Here is a 15,419-nt window from a genome sequence, read left to right as displayed (position 1 = left end):
GTGGCAACATGCTGAGCTAGAGATCGTTCAGACGGACCCGCTAGCGGCCATCCAGCATCTGTGAACCAAAATATACGCCCCACAATGAACCGGTCCAGCTCATAAAGTTCTATAAGCTAGCCTCGTTCTTGTTCAAATTGAACGCCTCGGCGGACATCGCATCGGATCACAATAGACTGTTGGCTTGTAACTCAGCGGTGACGGAGACGGTCAATATAACCCAACGGAGACAACGCCAAATGATGCACAGATCGCAAAAAGCGACCGCCGGCTCTTCCAATCAGCTTTCTGGACAGCGAGTGTTCGCAGATGGCCAGGGCCATTTCCTCGACCTCGACCGCCAGCGTACCTACGTCTCCAAACTGCTCTTCCCCCGCAAAGTTGATTTTTTCAAGCCGTTTTTGTCGCTTTCGAATAAACTACTTAAAAACACGCCTACTTCCGCGCCTGCTTCCCCTCCCCGTCAAATAAAATAAACTATATCTGTTTCCTGTTCCTAGCCCATCTATTTTGTAATCTCAGCAGAACTTTATTGTTGTGGGTTAAAATCTTTATTCGAGTACACTTCTGAAAATATCCGCCATCAATGCCCTTTCTGTTGCCATGACGGAAACGGTGCTGATGTTTGCATTTAAGTTGGTCGTCGACTATGGTCGTACAAACACCCGCGGTGCTTCGTGAAGCTGGACCTGGCGTTCAACGCTTCCGGAGGAGAAGCTCCGATCCGACGGATTTAGTTGAAGGGTTGTGTGCTGGTGGAATCACGGGAAAAAGACGCATTCAGAGGAGTTCATCGAAAGGTTGACTACGGTCCACCTGAATCCGGTTGATAAAGCTACGATTATGGAACTACCAGTTCGGTAGCAAGAACCAGTAGTTTAGACAGAACCACCGGATGCATCATCCTGTCAGTTGTGGTTATCCTCGCCGGATTGAGCAGCTAAAATGCGCCAGCAGAAAAACCTTTTCTGAGCATCGTTTTCACCTCTCATGTTGTATTTTTTACCGTGGCAAAGAGAAGCCGGTCACCTTGGTGGTCACTCATATCGCCAATTCGATGAGGTTTTTTTTCTGTATCCTGAAAATTGCGAATGAAAATGTTATTTCTCGGTTTGTTTGGAAATATTTGTTTTGATTTTAAATGTCATTTCAACTGGGCAAGGTTCTTAACTCATGGTGGGATTTCGTCAATATATTAACGAAATGTCGATACGCTGACCAATTATTTTAATCTATTTTAATGTACTAATAGTGTATTAACCTATCTGTCCAGCCCCTAGATTCAGACAATATTTTTATCACAATATCTCAGATCCGGCCTCCAGAAAGTATATAAATAACACTTAAGTGCCAATAACTTTTGATAGGGTTGTCAGATCCATGATGGACCCGGACATCATTTTTAGTGAAATATCTGAGATCCGGCCACCAAAAAGTGTATAAATAACACTTAAGTGCTAATAACTTTTGATAGGATTGTCAGATCTTCAATGTTTTGGGCTCATTGGAAAGGTCTTTTTAATACCTTTCTGAAAATGTATAACATGATAGGGCAAAAACCACCCTTTTTACAATCTTCCGGACATACGCCAAAATCGTTTTTTTAGCATAACTTTTGAAGTACTTAACTAAACTTGCTGATTTTAAATAGAGACCTAAGGGACCCCAAGACGGATCGAATGAGACTAATACGGTAAAAATCCGTTCATCCAGTCCGGAGATAATCGAGTGACAATTTTTTGTCCACCCACCTACACACATCCACACAGACATTTGTTCAGAACACGAGTCGATAGGTATACGTGAAGGTGGGTCTACGAGGTCGAATTAAGAAGTTCATTTTTCGAGTGATTTTATAGCCTTTCCTCAGTAAGGTGAGGAAGGCAAAAAGCTTCAGATTTTTATTTAGAATTTTGTGTGTTTATTTTTGTTGCATTTATTTAACGTTTTCGATTTTTTAGCTGGTAGGAAAAAATCATAAATTCTATAATTATTGTTCTTTACTATTCTAATTCAAAGGTCGATTCGCTTGACAATTTTAGCATTATTCCTCTTCTATTTTTAAAATCATAAGTTCAGAAATTACAGAATAAAAAATGGAAGTACTAAAAACCCGAGTTAAAGATTGCACTCAAACCCCGATGCTTTGACACCAACCAACGAACTGGGTTACTTTTTCATTTGACAGTACAACAGTGTAAATCTGGAGCTTTTTTGAAAAGGTCCTATAAACCAAATTTTCATTTTTTGCTTTTTGGGTGTTTTTAGAACCGACTTGAGTCAGGGGTATTCAAAAACACCCAAAATCTAATCTAATCTAATCTAATCAGACCCTAGCGCAGCCAATCTTTCGAAGGGATCCTGGAGAGTGCCTTAGGTTAAATGACGCCTAGCACTCTTCTTGTCATTTATTAACATTTGTAGTGTGCCATTGCATCGGAATGCATTGAAACATCACAAGCGTTAAACATCACAAGCGTAAAGCCGTATCGCAGAGATGACTCGTAATTGGGTTGAGTTTGAGCACTGAGTGTTCGAACAACAACACAATTCTGAATCGACAGGGGAGGAAGAAGCGTGGGGACACACCACCATACGCTCCGAGATTTTGGTTGTATTCGTTGGGAGCACCATGCTAAGAAGGTTTGGTACTCCGGGACCCTCTGGGATGGGACATTGTATTTCCACGAATGCCCAGGACACTATTTGCCGTGGTTATAGCGCCACAACTCGCTCTCTGTAACAGTATTCCTAATTCCAGTCCAAGTTCACCAAGTCGTCATGGCCTAGTGGTTAGCATTTTTGCTTACCAATCCAAAGGACGGGGGTTCGAACCCCGCCTCGAACGACTTTGATTTTTCGTTCATATTTATCATTACTTATTTCTGTATTCTAATCTTTCTCGTTGGGAGCAGATGGGCATCGAACCCAGAACCGTTCGCTTATAAAGCGAACACCGTAACCAGTCAGCCACGGCCGCTCCTGGTATTCAAAAACACCCAAAAAGCAAAAAATGAAAATTTGGTTTATACACTCAAACCCCGATGGTTTGACACCAACTGTTGTCAAACGAACGGGGTCACGTTTTAGTTTGACACCCCTTTTACACGGAGTTCACACACACTACCAAACGTTTGTTTTGATAGTGTGCGTGAGCGCCGTGTAAAAAGTGACAGTTCGTCACTTTTTAGTTTGACTTTGACCAACCAACGGGGTACAAACTAAAAAAGTGTCAAACGAAAAAGTGACCAACCACCGGGGGTTGAGTGTAGGACCTTTTCAAAAAAAAAAACTCCAGAAATGTAGATTTTTTATGGTTAGAAATAAAGATGGATGCATGGATGGATTTATGGTTAGAAATATAGAGAAGATGGAAATTATTTGTAAAAACGAATAAAACTAATTTTATTTAACATAGTTATCGTGACCCGCTGCCACGCAAGTGAGTGTTTTAACACGGCAAGGAAAATCTCTCCCAAACTTTCAAAAGAACACCAATCAGTAAACATGTTTCTTTTGAATTTTACTGTTAACATAAAGTTAGCACCGCTTTAATTTCTTTAACTCTTTTTGCTCACAAACATAGTTCATCTACGAAAAGTGACAGATATCATTTGGTCGAGTGACGTCTCAAAATGATGAGTTGCTTCACCATATCAAAATTGAGTTCATTTGTGCCTACTCAAATTTGCGTGACATTTCTTTCAATTTATTTTGATGTGTGTACAAAATGCAGTGTAACCACAGCTGAACCAGTTAAAATTTTCTTGAATTTTAGCTAACTCCTCTCCAGCGTGTAAACCGAATTTTGACAGCCGGCTTTTAAATTTGTTGTTATTTTTAATCTTGCGTCGTGTTGTGCCGCCAAATCCAGTTGAAAAAATTCCGGCTCTGCAATGGACCATTCCAACAGCTCCCCGCCGACCCACACGGTCTCCTTCCCGGACAAGATCGTCGCGTTCGAGCTGTCCAGCTACGAGTGGTCCCAGAACCTGCTGTGCGTGGCCCTGCCCGACAAGCTGATGCTCGGGTTGATACGCTTTCCGGAGGAAACCGATTCCGAATGCCTCGAGTGGAACCAGCTGAAGGAGGTGCACCACGAAACACGGTGTCACGCGGTCGCGTTCGCTCCGGAGACTTCGCTGGCGGTTCTGCCCAAGGTGGTGACGCTTTGTACGGCCGGGGCGGATTTCAACCTGCGCATCTTCAACAGTGACCTGGAGGACGACAATACGGTGCAGCTGCTGCAGGGTCACCGGAGCTACGTGAACCAGGTCAGCTGGGACCACGACGGGGAGTATTTGGCGTCGTGCGGCGATGACCACATGTGCATCATGTGGAAGAGGAGGGAAGATTACGGGAAGGGGGCGACGTTCTTTTTTGGGTCGGCGGTCGTGTCCGCCAAGTGGCATCCGGACGAGTCGGGGAAGGTGCTGATTGCGGAAAAGTCGGGGATTGTGCATTTGTACAATGTTGACTCGAAGCTGGCGATTTTGTCCGTGGAGTCTAGTAAGAACCCGTTGAATTACGCGGATTGGGCGCTGAACAACTCGGCGTTTGTGGTGGCCCTGGCGGGGGGTGAGCTCGTATTTTGGGATCTGAAGAAGCCGAGTCGTCCGGTGGAGAACAAGCGGATCCACGAGGATTGTGGCCACATTGTCAAGTTTTCGCCGCACACGGAGTCGATTGTGGCCAGCGTGGGCAGGCCGAGGACGACGTTGAAGGTGATTCACGCCAAGAACCAGATTCCCCAGATTGAGGCCAAGCTGTCACTGTACGGTGGGCTGTGCTGGCACTACCAGCTGCCGTACGTGGTGGCCGGGCAGGACCGGAAGCTGTGCTTCTGGAAGATTGCTGCGTGATGGGAGTTTGGATTTGGTTAATAAAGTTTGTGTTTTCGTGAAACTAAATAACTGTTTTAATCACTAGATTCCTTCAACTTATTTTTAACATACTGCAAAATCTGGTTCACCCCGTCCTTTCCGGCAATCCCACCCAAGTAACTCAACGCCAACGTCCAACCTCCGTCGCAACTCTTCAAACTGACCGCCGCGCTCAGCACCGGTTCCGTCCGGCAGCGCTTGCTCGGCGTGCCCTGCTCCGGGGCCGGTTCTCCATTGCTTTCGACAGTGGCTACTCGCTTCGCTTCCCGCCGTTTCCTGCGCTGGTGGGACCACGTGTTGTCCTGGGCCACGAGCTTCCACAGCGATTCTGAGTCGGACTCCTCCTCCAGGGGTTGGAGTTGAAGTGCGAGGGGCGTCAGAGCGGAGAGGAGGTGGGATTTGGCCTCGGCCAGGGTTGGCGCTTGAGTTGCGGTGAGGATTTTACCCTGAAGTGGTTTGGCGGGGGATTTCTTGTTGGTATTGGTTGATTGCTGAGTTGCGTCCGGGACTTTGTACAAGAGAGCTTCGCTGGAGAAGCTCCACGCGACTCCCCATCGAGTTGTGTTGCCCTGACAGAACCGGGTCGTCGTGAAGTTGCTCACGCCACGACCTTTCAATATCCGTAAAATCTGATCGTAATTTCGTTTGTGTCCCAACATCGAACTGTAAACGGTTATTCGCTCTTTCAACTCCAAACTTTCGTCGATGATCTTTTCCACAAATCGCAACTCGCCTCCCTCCGTCCGCAATTCGTCCATACTCCCGGTACTAACAGCAGACGGTTCCGGCCGGTGCCCCGTCCGATTCTCCACCTCATGATCCTGCTCGTAAAACGGCGGATTGCACATGCAAAAGTCAAACCGCTCCCCAACCCCATCTCCCTCCAAAAACCCCCTTATCACAGTCTCCTCCCCCTCCTTCTGCTCCACCACCCGAACGTCCCCCGTCAACCCGTTCCGCTCCACATTCCCCCGCGCACTCGCCACACTATCCCGCACCTTCTCCAGCCCGACCATCTTCCACCTGGTCCGATTCCGCGCCACCCCCAGCAGCGGATAAATACACGACGCCCCGCAGCCAATGTCCAACCCCCGCAGTTCCGCTCGATCCGTGCGCCAACCCAGCGCCTCCTCGACGTCCTCCAGCCAAAGAATGTAGTTCAAGCGCAGCGGCAACGTCGGCACCAGCTTCCCCGCCGGCAGTTCCACCTTCAGCCCAAAGTCACGCCGCAGCAGAACCCGCGTCAGCAGCTGCAGCGCCTCCCGGTTCTTAAAGTCCAGCTTGATGCGACCGTTTAGATCCTGCGGGAAGTTGAACTTTAATCTTCCACCAAAGATTACGGATTCAAATTGTAACTTACCACCGTGGTGACCCCGCGTAACTCCGGGAACTGCTTGACCAGCGCGTTAAAGTCCGGCTTCTGGCGGTAGATGTTGCGCGGGTGCATAAACTTGGACATGGACATTGTGCTTGAGCGATCTGGGACCGGAACTGTACCATGAAGCTATAAACGTTTTCCAGCCTTTTAAATTTTCAAAACAAAACGCGCGCGCGGTGAATCAAAACAAAAACACAGAGCGCACATGGCTAGCGTAACGTTTGGAAAGGACCAATTAGAAAAAAAAACTGTTTTTGAGAGTACACTCAAAGTCAAAATAATTGTTCTTTTTTCAAATTCGCCGTCACCTGTCGTCACCCTTTAAAAGGGTACTGTGGGGAACTTATAAAAAAAATAGTGGAAAGTTTTCTTTTGAAGAATTATTGACCGTTTTGTCCACAGTCTCGACAAAACTGTCAATAATTCTACAAAAGAAAACTTTCCACTCTTTTGACGTAGACTTACGTCTTTGTCGAAGGTACTGGGGTGTCATTCCAAAAAACCCGGGCCGAAGGCCCTGGAATATAGAGCTATCTAAGCCCGATCTCACGCACACTAGCAACCCATTTGTTTTGCTGGCTGGTACAAAATTTAACCTCACTTTTTTTCGTGTACGTACACGCAATACATGCGCACGTAGATAACTCTATAAGGCTTTCTAGTCACAAATTTACCAACACATTGAAAGTATGTTTACATGACAGCTGGACGTTTGTTTGCATCAGGTTTCCCATCTCTTTCTAGCAAAAGTTTTTTGTCAGGCGACTTCTAGCTGGTTTTTTTTGACTGGCTGCCCGATATGTCAGACAACATACTTCGCAGGGCTGTGACAGCTACAGCTCGATCATTGTTTGCATCAGGACACTGTGACGAGGAGTTCGTCATTTTTGAGTTAAATTATATTTTTTTCACTGGGCCTAGAAAGCCTTATTGCGTCATCCGTCAATCGCTTATAAGGCTTTCTAGGCCCAGTGAAAAAAAATATAATTTAACTCAAAAATGACGAACTCCTCGTCACAGTGTCCTGATGCAAACTGTAGCTGTAGCGAGCTGTAGCTGTCACAGCCCTGCGAAGTATGTTGTCTGACATATCGGGCAGCCAGTCAAAAAAACCAGCTAGAAGTCGCCTGACAAAAAACTTTTGCTAGAAAGAGATAGGAAACCTGATGCAAACAAACGTCCAGCTGTCATGTAAACATACTTTGAATGTGTTGGTAAATTTGTGACTAGAAAGCCTTATATCTATATCGACGCCAACATTTCAAAAAGCATCATGTACAAACCATGCGTTTTGAGAAAAACGCATTAAACGCATTCAAATTTTGAATGTTGAGCATCCATTTTCAATTCCCATTTTAATATAAAAGCAAAATAAGATGTTCTAATGATAACAAACGATGAAAAACGTTGCTTTTATTGATACTTGATCATCCAAATTCAATAAAACATTATTTCCGTAATTTTATTTGAGAAAAACAAACATAACTTCTTTTGAAATCACCAACGTTTATATCACCCTGCTGGCATTGAGGGGGACGCTTTGTTATGATTCGGTTTTCTTCGCCGAATGTACATGGCGCTTTGTTCATGTTGCTTTTTTTCCGTCACGAGGTTCATGTAGTCTTTTGTTTGACAGGTTGACAGGGCTATATAAACAGAGACTGCTGATGGCAGAGATTTTGTTTATGTTACTTTATTTAAAATCATGATTAAACAGACTTTACTGAAGTAACTTTTGCTCATTTTTGGTGGAGAGGTAGCTTATTAGGAGTACTTTCAGAATATGCAATAACCCAGAAAGTGTCAAAATGTACATGATGTCTTTTGAAATGTTACCGTCGATATCTTCCTTCCCTCAAATCGAATCGGCACGATTTTGGTTCCATTCGATTCGAAAATTATTCAGCAATTTGCTATAAAACTTTCATTGTTGGCAAAATAGTTTAACTATTGTAACAATTGAATGTTTTGAAATGTTTTCAAAAAGCAGAGATTTTGCAAGCAAAATGAGCGCTTCCCACTCACGGACGGGAATGTCAAGTACCTATTTTGAGGGGAAAATCATCCGAGCAACGCGACCGAGTGTCGGTCGCGAAAAAGGAGGGGAAGTAGCAGATCGGAATCATATATAAGAACGCGCGCTCAGCCCATTCTATCATTCTCGTCTCAGACGTCGGACCGGCAGCAGCAGCAGCAGGAAAGCTCAGCCCAGAGCAGCAGCAGCAGGAGAGAGACCAGCGCAACAGCAGCAGGAGAGAGAGGGACCAGAACTGCAAAAGAAGTGCGCATCGCCTTCTCGTCGTCACCGTCAGCCAGTTGCCTCTCAATGGCCGGACCGTTTGGATCGTCCCACCCGGGACGAGGCAGCAACAAGATGGGGCGCGCGCTTGCTCCTTCTCGCCGAAAAGTTGCCTCTCGTGGGTCAAGCCGTGGTTGTGAAACTTCCATATTCTAGTTGTTAAACTTTCCAACTCTTCGGAGTTCCCTCACTTCCCATCCCTCGTCCCACCGGGGCGAGGCAGCGCAATGAATAATTACAGTTTAAATTTCAGGAACTAATTTTGGTTTTCGGGGGCGACGGTCTGCACAGCTTTCTGAGGCTGCTCTCGCCCCCAACTCCTAAAAACCCGGGCCGAAGGCCCTGGAATACTGCGTCATCCGTCAAACGCTTATCTTCCTTCCCTCTAATTGAATTGACACGATTTACTTCTGGGGTGACGGATTGCACAGCTTTCTGAGGCTCCCCTCCCCCTCATTCTGCTACCAAACATTCACTCGGTTCGCGAAAAAATCGTTTTTCGTTCTTCTCTTTCCTTCCTGCATTCGATGTTGTCTAGTCAAAGATTTATCAACACATTCAAAGTATGTTTACATGGTAGCTGCGGTTTTGTTCGCATTAGATTTGCCATCTCTTTCTAGTAAAAGTCAATTCGAATCGTATATAAATTCTGTTTCAACAACCGGTACGTACACGGTCCGACTGAATTTACCGATCGCATTCACGATCTTATTCCGATAATGTATTTCAAGTGTCTAGCTAATTCATCAAAATTAAGAAATGGTTCACATATCAAAACTTTACGTAGTCTACGCCATTCCGGTTATGTCTGTGACATAACTACTTTGACTTTTTTAAGTTCCCCACAGTAGTTCGCACTTAGTAGTCTAAAGTAGTCTATATATAATATGTATCTGTCAAGATATTAAAAATAAAATATAAACTGGAATTAAAAATTTGAAAATTTTCTTGTTAGGTTGATTACCGCTTAGTATACCGCATAACAATTGGGTCTTAAAATTAAGCTTATTTTTCTGAGTACAATGATTCTTTGTACGACCGCAAAGGATTTGAAATGAATTTTTACTTCAATTTTCAAAAGATAACTTCGCAGCCCTTCTTGACAGAAAAGGTCCTACACTTGGTCAGAAATGGGTTTTAATCGTGCTGACAAAAAATATTTTAAATCACTGTTTAAAAAATAAAAAAAATGAAATCGATCTTTTTTTTAATTTTTATTTTTTGTTTTTTTAATCCGGCTGAAACTGTTATGGTGCTTCGGGTATGCCCAAAGAAGCCATAGCAGCATCATAAGTTTGTCCATATAATTTTCCATACAAATTTGGCAGCTGTCCATACAAAAATGATATATGGAAAATCTGTATCTTTTGAAGGTATTTTTTGATTGATTTGGTGTCTTCAGCAAAGTTGTAGGTATGGATAAGAACTACACTGAAAAAAAAACACGGTAATTTTTTTGGTGATTTCTAATTTCACATTTTGTTACTAAAACTTTATTTGCAAAAAAAACACTAATTTAATTTTTTTTAATATGTTTTTTGGAACATCAAATGTCAAATTTTCAGAAATTTCCAGGTTGTGCAAAAAATCTTTGAACGAGTTATGAATTTTTGAATCACTACAGATTTTTTCAAAAAATCGAAATATTGCTCGCAACAATTTTTCAACTTCATTTTTCGATGTAAAATCAAATTTGAAATCAAAAAGTACTTCACTGAAATTTTGATAAAGTGCACCGTTTTCAAGTTATAGCCATTTTTAGGTAACTTTTTTGAAAATAGTCGCAGTTTTTCATTTTTTTAAAATTAGTGCACATGTTTGCCCACTTTTACGACCTTTAGTTGCGGAGATATTGCAAAGATTTAAAAACAGGAAAATTGATGTTTTCTAAGTCTCACCCAAACAACCCACCATTTTCTAATGTCGATATCTCAGCAACTAATGGTCCGATTTACAAATATTAAAATATTTGAAACATTCGTGAAATTTTACGATCTATTCGAAAACAATATTTAAAAAAAATCAAATCAAAACATACATTTCAAAAGGGCCAAACATTTAATATTACGGTCATATCAACAAAATTCAAAATAAGCAAGGTATAGAGAATTTTCTCAGCTTTTCATTTTTTTTTCAAGAGTGGGCAAGCATGCGCACTAAGTTAAAAAATAAAAAACTGAGAATTTTTTCAAAAAAGTTACCTAAAAATGGCTTGAAAATGGCTATAACCTGAAAACGATGCACTTTATCAAAATTTCACTAAAGTACTTTATGATTTCAAATTTGATTTTACATCGAAAAAGGAAGTTGAAAATTTTTTGCGACCAATATTTCAATTTTTTTTAAAAATCGATGATTCAAAAATTCATAACTCAGGTAAAAGTTTTTTGCACTACCTGGAAATAACTGGAAAGTTTACATTTCTGGAGTTTTTTTTGAAATGATTCAATAAACCAAATTTTCAGATTTTGCGTTTTGGGTGTTTTTTAATAGCCCTGACTCAAGGCGGTTTCAAAAACACCCAAAAAGCAAAAACTGGAAATTTGGTTTATTGAACCTTTCGAAAAAAAAACTCCAGATTTGATGTCCCCAAAATCATATAAAAAAATGCGTTTTTTTTGCATGCAAATCAAATTTTAGTGACAAACACCCTTACCAAAAATCATGATTTTTTGAGTTCCAAATCTCACTTTTCATACGAATTTTTCAGTTCAACCCATATAACCATTTTTATGGTTGTAGTACCTGAACTCAAAAATTCGTATGAAAAGTGGGATTTAGAACTCAAAAAATCATGATTTTTGGTAAGGGTGAATAGTTATTTTAAATAAAAATAACCATTTTTTTACCGTGTATCATTTTTTTCAGTGTAGTCCTTATCCATACCTACAACTTTGCCGAAGACACCAAATCGATCAACAAATTTCTTCAAAAGAAATATATTTTTGAATTTTCATACATCATTTTTTGTATGGACAGCTGTCAAATTTGATAATATGGACAAACTAATGATGCAAAATGGCTTCTTTGGGCATACCGAAGGTGGTTTAAAAAATATTTAAAAAAATCGAATGACCGAAATTTGAGAGAATTGCTCAGTTAATCAATTCTGAGCGAGATTTGATCTGTTTACACGATTTTGACGAAACCTGAGGGACTTCGGATATGCGTACAGAATTCATTTTGATATGCCTAAATAAACGTGTAACTTAAACTGCTTCGCTTTTTTCAGTAATTGTGTCCGAACGTGTATCTGTCAACTTTTGATGACAAATTTTTTATCGATCGCTGTTTGTCGGCAAAGTTGCACAAATCTTGTGAAATTAGTTTGGAATTCCCCGGAACATTACCGTCGTAATCTGCAATTCGGTTGCGTTTTTGGTCACGTCCCATCGCTAGCAATCCACCATGACTGCATTCGAGGGTTGGTTTGTCGTATTAACTGCTAAAATTTCAATCTAAAAATCTGGAGCAACATTTGAAAGGGGCGGTACGACATTGCTCTTACGGCCTTTCGTCCCATTTAAATGCGTGTAATGAAAGGCCGTAAGAGCAATGTCGTACCGCCCCTTTCAAATGTTGCCCCAGAAATGTTGTTGTTTTTCTCAGAGTTCGGCGTAATGCCGGAAATCGGCCAGGCGATCGACGAGATGGAGTGGATGCTGCCGACGGACGTCCAAGCGGAGGCAATCCCGCTGATTCTGGGCGGTGGCGATGTGCTGATGGCGGCGGAAACGGGCAGTGGCAAGACGGGCGCGTTCTGCCTGCCGATTCTGCAGATCGTGTGGGAAACGCTGCGGGACATCAAGGAGGGAAAGGCGGGCAAGCCGGTGGGGCACAAGGCGAAGCCGTGGACGTTGAGCTTCACGGATCGGGGGAACGCGATGGCGGTGACCCCGGACGGGTTGCGCTGTCAGTCGCGGGAGTTTAAGGAGTGGCACGGGTGTCGTGGGACGACGGGGGTTAGGGGAGGGAAGGGAAAGTACTATTACGAGGCGACCGTTACGGATGAGGGTCTGTGCCGGGTTGGGTGGTCGACGGAGATTGCGGCGCTGGATTTGGGCACGGATCGGTTTGGGTTTGGGTTTGGCGGGACGGGGAAGAAGTCGAACTGCAAGCAGTTTGATAATTACGGGGAGGCGTTTGGGAAGTGCGACGTGATTGGATGCTGTTTGGATTTGGACCGGGGGGAGGTCAGTTTCACGAAGAACGGGGTGTCGCTTGGGGTGGCGTTCCGGATCGATGGCAACATTAAGGGAGGGAGCTTTTTCCCGGCGGTCGTGCTGAAGAACGCGGAGATGTCGTTCAATTTCGGGGAGACGGATTTCAAGTATCCGGTTCCGGAAGGGTTTGTGGCCGTTTGCAAGGTGGCGCATGACAACTTGGCGGTCAATCCGAACACTGGGGGCGAGGTGTCGACGCAGGATTTGAAGCCGAAGCCGAATGCACCGCAGGCGTTGGTTATTGAGCCTTCGCGAGAGTTGGCCGAGCAGACTTTCAATCAGATTCAGAAGTTCAAGAAGCATTTGAAGGATCCGGATGTTCGGGAGCTGTTGCTGATTGGTGGCGTCAATATTAAGGATCAGATGGAGGTTCTTCAACGGGGCGTGGACATTATCGTGGCGACTCCGGGAAGGTTGGAGGATTTGATTAGCAACGGTTACGTGTTGCTGACCAACTGTAAATTCTTCGTGCTGGACGAAGCCGACGGATTGCTGAAGCAAGGCTACACCGAACTGATCGAGCGTCTGCACAAGCAAATCCCGAAAATTACCGCCGACGGCCGTCGTCTCCAGATGGTCGTTTGCAGTGCCACGTTGCACTCGTTCGAGGTGAAGAAACTCGCCGAACGACTGATGCACTTCCCGACCTGGGTCGATCTGAAGGGAGAAGACGCCGTTCCGGAGACGGTCCATCACGTGGTTTGCATGGTCGACCCGCAGAAAGACGCCTCGTGGCAAGCGATGCGCGCACACGTTACAACCGACGGCGTCCACGCCAAGGACAATGTCCGCCCCGGGTCCAACACCGCCGAAACCCTGTCCGAAGCGATCAAAATGCTCAAAGGCGAGTACACGCTGCGTGCCATCAACGAGCACCAGATGGACCGCGCCATCATCTTCTGCCGCACTAAGCTGGACTGCGACAATCTGGAACGCTACCTGCGCCAGGTCGGCGGCCAAAAGTACTCGTGCGTGTGCCTCCACGGCGACCGCAAGCCCCAGGAACGCAAAGCCAACCTGGAAAAGTTCAAGGCCAAACAGGTCAAGTTCCTGATCTGCACTGACGTGGCCGCCCGCGGACTCGACGTCACCGGGCTGCCCTTCATCATCAACGTAACGCTGCCGGACGAAAAGAGCAACTACGTTCACCGGATTGGCCGCGTCGGACGTGCCGAACGCATGGGTCTCGCCATCTCGCTGGTCGCAACCGTCCCCGAAAAGGTCTGGTACCACGGCCAATGGTGCTCCTCCCGAGGCAAAAACTGCTGGAACACCCAACTTACCGACGTCAAAGGCTGCTGCATGTGGTACGACGAAAAGATGTACCTCGCGGAGATCGAGGACCACCTTAACGTTACTATCCAGCAGGTCGACAAAGACCTCAAAGTCCCGATGAACGACTTTGACGGCAAGGTCACGTACGGCGAGAAGCGACTCAACACCGGAACCGGCTACAAAGACCACGTCGAACAACTCACGCCGGTCGTAAAGGAACTTGCCCGACTCGAGCGCGAAGCCCAAGTCCTCTACAACAAGCGATTCCTGGTGGCGCAGTAAAGTCTCATCAAATAAAACATTTATTCATACACAGTTGTTTACTTTATTCTAATACTTTGGTGCACATCCCTCCATGTACAACCGCCGCGTCTCCTCGTCAGCTTTGTCGTCTTTTGGCGGCTTGTAATCCGAAACGTGGTCCACCCGCAGCGTCCGCCCAAGCAGCTTAATCCCGTTCAAATTATCCACCGTCAGCACCGTCGAGCGTTGATCTTCAAAACAGATAAAGCCAAAGCCCTTCGATTTGCCCGTCTTTCGGTCGCGCACCAGGTTTATGTTGACGATTTCACCGTACTGGGAAAATACCGCCAGCAGGTCCCCCTCGGTCAGCTCGGAAGGAAGGCCGCCCACGAAGATCCACGCGCTGTCCCGGTACTGGTCATGCCAGGAATTTTTGCCGCCGAATTTCAGGTCCTGTTCGCTCAGTTTGAGCACGTTTTTCATGTTGCTGGAAGGGAATATAGATTACAATTTTGAAACTTGAAGTACTTGTTATAACTCACGTCATAGGATTCATTTTTAAATACTTTTAAAACAATTTTTTAAACGTAAAAAACGAATTCAAAAAAAGCTGATTTTAGTTGTTTACAAACATCGTCTTTGCTGACACGATTAAATTTATTTATTCAAGAGATTATAAAAAACATATGTACTCAATTTAGAGTTGAAACTAAAGATTGTACACGCAAAACATAAAATGATTAAAATATTGCAAAATTCAATAAATCTAAATTTATAAAAAAATAAAATAAAAAAGATCTGAAGTTTGTCTGAAGTCCTACAATTTTAAACCTCATAAATTCTTGAGTAAGGCTTTAGGTTCAAGTTATTATGTTTATCAGTTTATCTGATTTTCTGTTTAAGAATTTATTAATAAAAAATAAGGCATTCCTCGTTACAAACATAAAATAAGTGCAAATAAAAACTAACAATTCGACGCCAACATTTCAAAAAGCATCATGTACAAACCATACGTTTTGAGAAAAACGCATTCGAAAGTTTAACATCATTTTTCAATTCCCATTTTAATATAAAAACAAAAGCAGATGTTCTAATGATAACAAACGATGAAAAACGTT

General features: G+C 44.0%; 4 protein-coding genes across 4 annotated transcripts; 2 read left to right on the top strand and 2 right to left on the bottom strand.

Moving 5' to 3' along the window:
* The first annotated feature begins 3,815 nt into the window (after positions 1-3,815).
* Positions 3,816-4,910, top strand: LOC6049135 (nucleoporin Nup37). The gene has a single exon (XM_038256547.1). The coding sequence runs from the start codon at positions 3,897-3,899 to the stop codon at positions 4,860-4,862; it is 966 nt and encodes a 321-aa protein (XP_038112475.1). The 5' UTR covers positions 3,816-3,896; the 3' UTR covers positions 4,863-4,910.
* On the bottom strand, positions 4,900-6,467 carry LOC6045881 (U6 small nuclear RNA (adenine-(43)-N(6))-methyltransferase). Its single transcript, XM_001863129.2, has 2 exons — positions 6,244-6,467; positions 4,900-6,184 (listed from the first exon to the last, which is right to left on the bottom strand). Exons 1-2 carry the CDS (start codon positions 6,346-6,348, stop codon positions 4,919-4,921), a joined length of 1,371 nt encoding a protein of 456 aa, XP_001863164.2. The 5' UTR covers positions 6,349-6,467; the 3' UTR covers positions 4,900-4,918.
* A 5,346-nt stretch (positions 6,468-11,813) lies between these two features.
* LOC6049132 (ATP-dependent RNA helicase Ddx1) lies at positions 11,814-14,376 on the top strand. The gene is made up of 2 exons (XM_038255203.1): positions 11,814-11,984; positions 12,170-14,376. The coding sequence occupies exons 1-2, from the start codon at positions 11,969-11,971 to the stop codon at positions 14,338-14,340; spliced, it is 2,187 nt and encodes a 728-aa protein (XP_038111131.1). The 5' UTR covers positions 11,814-11,968; the 3' UTR covers positions 14,341-14,376.
* LOC6049137 (RNA-binding motif protein, X-linked 2) lies at positions 14,363-14,937 on the bottom strand. Its single transcript, XM_001865905.2, has 2 exons — positions 14,844-14,937; positions 14,363-14,788 (listed from the first exon to the last, which is right to left on the bottom strand). Exons 1-2 carry the CDS (start codon positions 14,855-14,857, stop codon positions 14,389-14,391), a joined length of 414 nt encoding a protein of 137 aa, XP_001865940.1. The 5' UTR covers positions 14,858-14,937; the 3' UTR covers positions 14,363-14,388.
* Positions 14,938-15,419: the final 482 nt, after the last annotated feature.

This window comes from Culex quinquefasciatus, chromosome 2 (genome assembly GCF_015732765.1).
Source record: "Culex quinquefasciatus strain JHB chromosome 2, VPISU_Cqui_1.0_pri_paternal, whole genome shotgun sequence".
Taxonomy (NCBI): Eukaryota; Metazoa; Arthropoda; class Insecta; order Diptera; family Culicidae; genus Culex; species Culex quinquefasciatus.
This window is presented reverse-complemented; position numbering and strand designations above follow the sequence as displayed.